The 5,622-nt window shown below is 45.3% G+C and overlaps 1 protein-coding gene across 1 annotated transcript; it reads left to right on the top strand.

The window, feature by feature from the left end:
• The first annotated feature begins 627 nt into the window (after positions 1-627).
• Positions 628-3,027, top strand: LOC116179359 (SET and MYND domain-containing protein 4). Its single transcript, XM_031499143.1, has 9 exons — positions 628-844; positions 896-1,067; positions 1,119-1,439; positions 1,488-1,692; positions 1,735-2,075; positions 2,122-2,323; positions 2,365-2,583; positions 2,628-2,843; positions 2,889-3,027. The coding sequence occupies exons 1-9, from the start codon at positions 650-652 to the stop codon at positions 2,986-2,988; spliced, it is 1,971 nt and encodes a 656-aa protein (XP_031355003.1). The 5' UTR covers positions 628-649; the 3' UTR covers positions 2,989-3,027.
• The last annotated feature ends 2,595 nt before the right edge of the window (positions 3,028-5,622 follow it).

Raw genomic sequence — 5,622 nt, 5'->3', positions numbered from 1 at the left:
ATAACCTAGAAATTTTCGTTTCAAACAACCGCGCCATATTTTGTACGTAGGTACCTATTAACTAGGTCCATTTTTGTCTATCTCTTAAAATAAAGGGTTTTCCATCAGAAAGTGCCCCATTTGGACCGCCCTGTACACTGTGTGCCCTAGACAGGGATCATCATCCCCGTCAAGTCAGCCAACATTTCTTCAAAAATGATTTTTGGAGGTTTTCCTTGTTTTGTAACGAATTTTATAACAGGCCAGTATTCGATTTTATTCATTTCGGTACACATATAGCGCGCGAATTCAAAGCAGCCCAGTCCGGAAATATAAAAACGACCCCTTGTGCATTCTTATTACCTTACCTAATTTGTTTTGTGTTAGAAGCCGCCCTTTCTTTATCTAAGCCAGAACTGTATGCATTAAAAAAAGTGGATGCCGCGAGAAATTGAAATTCGCACTCCTGGCATATCCTTAAAAATTGATTCTATGTCAATGCCTACAGCTTTCCTCCCTATGGTCTTTTAACATCAAATTAGAACATGCAATTTCCTGTGCAACGTGTGGATCCAATTTGAATTTCATTTGACATGCGCCTTCGCCGGCCCACCAAATTAGAACGACTATTTTTAATCCGCTCTCATATTTGCCCACGCGAACAGCGAAAATGTCGAACAAATTCGCCGATAAAGATTATTTCTTGCGTTGCAGCGAAAAAACACTGCAGACCGACGAAAAGGGCTTCTTCTTGCAGTTTTCCGATCACGTAAGCGAAATCGCGGGCGAAAAATGGATTAGGAACACGTTCGGAAAACTAAAAAGTGACCGGGAACGTATCGGGGCAATCTACAGTTATAAACCTGTAAGTTGTAGTAGTTTAGGTTAACGTTTTGATCCGGTTCAATTGGTCCAGGTGAAGGAAATCGTGTGTGAAACTCTTGGTCACGTGCAGGAGGTGTATCGCAAGAAAAGTGCCGAAATTTCTCATAAACGGCGATTGGAAGTGGAGAAGCTTTTGGAAAAGGGAGAAAACGACAAGGCGTTACTGCTAGCCTGCCAGAGCGTACTAAGGGCCCCACCTACAGGTAGGTACCTTTGGAGTCACAGACAAACTGGAGCTTCCAGATGTATTTTAGGTGAAAATCATAAAGTGGACGATGGATTTACTCTGTCCCTGGCCTACTGGACGCGAGCCGCCGTCTTGATGGAACTTAAGAAGTACTCTTGGGCCTTGCTCGACTTACAGGCGGCACTAAAGGAAGGTGTTTCGGACGATATGAAAGTTGAAGCCTTCGTAAAGATGGGCGCATGCTATAAGGGAATGAACGAGCCGAATAGGGCAAAAATATCCTTCGCCCTTGCCGAAAAAATGCTTGCAGTTGACTCAGTTAAGTGGAAGAAACTCGAGCGTTACAGAGTGGGCGACTTTCAAGAGGTACGTGACGTAGATAGGCGAGGTAGGTTGTTCATGGTGACCACCGGTCCAATCACTTTAGAAATTTCAGTGTTGCCGCCTCTTGCTGAAGAGCGACACGCGACTTTTACTAACGCATCAACAAAAATTGACGTCAAACAAGATATAGGCAAAGGTCGATTTGCTGTGGCACGAAGCGAGATACACGCCGGCGATACCTTGGTTGTAGAGGCGCCTTCGGTCGCATGCCTCCTGCCAGAGTGTTTCGCAACGCACTGCCACCACTGCTTTGACAGGTGACTTGCTTCCTTTCGACAACCACTGAGCACATCTTGCAGGCTTGAATCGCCAGTCGGATGCACAGACTGTGCCAGTATCGCGTTTTGTAAGTCAGAATGTCGGGATGCCGCCTTGGAAACATACCACAAATACGAATGTCACATTCTCGATCTTCTAATCGGTTCCGGCATGAGCGTTTTGTGTCATATGGCTCTACGGATGGTATCCCAAACGACATTGAAAGAATCTCTGAGCCAATACGAGGAATCTCGACCATTCTGCACCAATGCACACTTAAGACCACCGGAAGACTTCTTGCAAAGGACCCTAATGGCGGCCTTTCTCTTGAGATGCTTGCAGAAAACGAATTACTTTATTGATGGGGAAGGAAATGACGACGGTACTAATCACCCAGTTTGGGCTAATTTAAATTGTTCACGCTTCAGACGTCCCAAATGAAGAAGAGCAGAAAATTGGGGAGTTACTACTGTACAATTTGGAGATGCTTCAGTTTAATGCTCACGAAATATACGAGACCCGTTATGAGCAAGAGAACGAGCTGGAAAATGCAAAAATTGGCTACATTGCTGTTGCCCTGTATCCTACAGTCGCTCTTTTTAATCACGAGTGCTATCCGGCGGTTACTCGGTGAGTATGATTTGATATGACTTTTGATGTCAATTTCTCAGGCACTTTGTGGGAAGAAGTATTGTAATCACCGCCGTTCGGCCGTTAAAACTTGGAGACGTAATTGCGGAGAATTATGGTCCGATCTTTACCAGGAAGCCCCTGATATCCAGACAAAAAGCGTTAAGCTCCAGATACTGGTTCGAATGTAAATGCGAGGCATGCTCGCAAGATTGGCCTAGTTTCGAGACCGGATTGGAAACGATAACTAATCGTTTGCGGTATTGGGAAAGAGAGTCGATGTGATTCAGAGTTTGCGTTTTAGATGCCCAAATGACAAGTGCACGAATTTTTTTACTCTTCCTCTCTCGAATGAGAAGCTGCGGTGTCCCAGATGCAAGAAGAACGTGTCAATGGTAGATTTCTTGGAGAGTTTGAAGGAGGTTCAGAAGAACTATGGAGACGCACACGATTTGGTTAAGGAGGGTAAAACTGATGAAGCAACTGTGCTGTTGTGTGATGGAATCAATACATTCCACTTGTGAGTAGATTTCCTCTTAGGTTCAACTCTGAGTCTTTGTTTTAGAATTTCTCGGCCTCCTCATGGCACAACACATGTCGCTCAAGAGGTATTGCGCGCATGCTTAGCTCATAGAGGAAATGTATATGTTAAGAGTAAAAGTTAGGCTCTCTACTTAAGTGAAATAAATTTGTTTATGCTTTTATGTTGTGCGCAGATTTTTCGTTCTGGAAGGACAAGAGGTGAGTCCATTGGCTTGGCTCCATGACGGAAGAAATTAAATTGGGTCCCTTCGCAAGAGATGCATTAAATTAATTCTTCTTGAACATGACATGATGCGTCAAAAACTGGCCCCATGGGATGAGTAGCACCTAGAGTAGCACTGTCCTTAATTTTCAGACATCTGCGTAATATTTTCCCACAAATTTAACACTGGGACCGTAGTCACTAGTTTCTTGTTGTTGGCGTTTCAGTGTGAAGAGATACTCCTCTCCTTCATTCTAAGGGAGGGCTACAATGTACCTTCCAGCATCTTCCCACTCAACTGTCTTGTAGAAAAATTACCAGCATTCGTGTCGCTTTCCCCCTCTGACTTCTTGTTTATTGGGTTTATGCCGATGGTCTCCAGATTCCATAAGTCAGAAAGGTCTGTCGGGGTTGTGAGCAATGAAACGATTGTGTTAGCCATAGACGTGGTTAACTTCCCCAATCGTCCCCAAGGGTCCACCCAAAAATAGTGTCAATTCTTCTCCAATTTTTACAGAATTTCCTTGTTGCGCTGCTCCAGCAGTTATATAACTGCAGTGTCTTCAATTATCTGAATCTAAAGTTGCTTTCCCGGTTCTATCAACAATATTAGCTAAGTGTTTCGGAGGATACTGGGAGTGCACTGATGATTCACATTCTGCTGGACATTCTCTCCCACCATGACTTATAACATTGGACAATATTGGATAATGACTGCGGTTTCATGACTAACATCGGCCTTTCTTCTTGCATTTCCTAGAGGGATGGCCAATTTTCTAGCACATGAAGCAAGCATTTTTATCAATCATTATTTTCTGCTTATCTTCATAAGTCATCTCTTTCGATTTCCAACATTTGGCAGAGTCGTGATTTTCAGCACACAAAAATACAGAAATCCTTCCCCACTACATGGTATAACAATCTGGAGGCTGTGGGAACATTGAGTTCTTGAATATTGCTTTTATTCTGGGTCCCCTCCTACCATTCCATCTTTAATTGTTGTTGTGAAGGGGTAGGTTCGATTCCAATTTCCATGTATTTCACAAGAGCGCGAAATTTGTCTTGCGTGTAGATTCTCATCCAATTTTTCAAACTGCGCCCACCATCCAAGTCAGTTTTCTAGTTTCCCGCCGAATTTAGGGAGTTCAACAACAGGTACACCCTAAAAGTGCTCGAGCGGTTTATCGCGAGCGCTCGGGAAAAATGCTCGTGAGCGAAAGAAACGCTCAAAAGCCGAAAAAGCGCTCGTGAGCGGAAAAAACGCTCGGGAGCGAAAAAAACGCTCGGGAGCAGACAAGGCGCGAGCGAGCAAAAAAAAGCACGCTTTTAGAAGCACCAAAAGCGCTCGCGAGCGGAAAAAAACAAAATGCTCGGGAGCGGACAAGGCGCTCGCGAGCGGAAGAAGCGCCCGGGAGCGAAAAAAACACGCTCAGAAGCGGAAAAATATCTTGCGAGCGAAAAAAGAGCTTGTGAGCGATAAAAAACACTCATGACAAAAAAAACCGCTCGCGTGCAGAAAAAAGCGCTCGCGAGCAGAAAAAAACAAAACGCTCGGGGGCGACAAGGCGCTCGCGAGCGGAGAAAGTGCCCGGGAGCGAAAAAAACACGCTCAGAAGCGGAAAAATATCTTGCGAGCGAAAAGAGAGCTTGTGAGCGATAAAAAACGCTCATGGCCAAAAAAACTGCTCGCGTTCAGAAAAAAGCTCTCGAGCACTTTAAGTAAACACTTGAGTATCGAGCACGCCCGCTTCGAAAAGTGCCGCTTGGGGCGTTTTTTGAAGCGAGCAGTACCCAACTCTGTCATTTGGTAAATCTAATATCACTCTTTGACCATCCTCCATTCAGCAACGAACTCAAGATTATTTCTCGAAGTCTAGATCAGCTTCTCCTTCAACAGGTGGGCTCCCTCTCAATGTGGGGCCTTGTCGTGGTTGAGTAACCAAGAGGGCGTGTATCGCCATGTTCGAGCCGGCATATGTCGGTCCCAACTGAGAATGCAAACTAAAGACAACACCCCCGTCTTTGTGCCGTTCGAGGGGGCTCGTAATAGCGGATGTACGGATCCTGGCAATTGAGTTATCTGGAGTGGTGACAACACACTTCTGCGGCGGGAATTTTGCATAAGACGGGAGGTCATGGCTAACCCACCATGATCAATCGGCTCTGCTGTCGGGTCAGACCGCCAACTGCGTGAGCATTTAGAGGGCTACCGGCGGAAAACTGACTAGCGGAAGGTAGGCCGTTCTCAAATGACCTACCTCGAAGTGGAACCAGCTCTGTTTTCTGCTACCCTCCAGAAGCTATATTCTCCTGGTAGCCTTGGCGTTTGGATAGACGTTCCCTTATTGGGTCCCGTGGTGGCTGTAGAGCTGGGAAGACAAAATTTCATTCGTCTGCCATGGATACTGACACAAAGAAACCTTAGCCAAAGAGAGCGTCCCAGAGTATCCCTCAAACTTTGTTGCAGTACACCAAGACTAAGCTCTTAGAGTAATCGAAGAATGGTGTATGGAACACTACTTCTCCAGCAACCCGACAAACACGGATCCAGTTC

Source organism: Photinus pyralis, unplaced genomic scaffold (assembly GCF_008802855.1).
Source record: "Photinus pyralis isolate 1611_PpyrPB1 unplaced genomic scaffold, Ppyr1.3 Ppyr1.4_LG8, whole genome shotgun sequence".
Classification (NCBI taxonomy): Eukaryota; Metazoa; Arthropoda; class Insecta; order Coleoptera; family Lampyridae; genus Photinus; species Photinus pyralis.
This window is presented reverse-complemented; position numbering and strand designations above follow the sequence as displayed.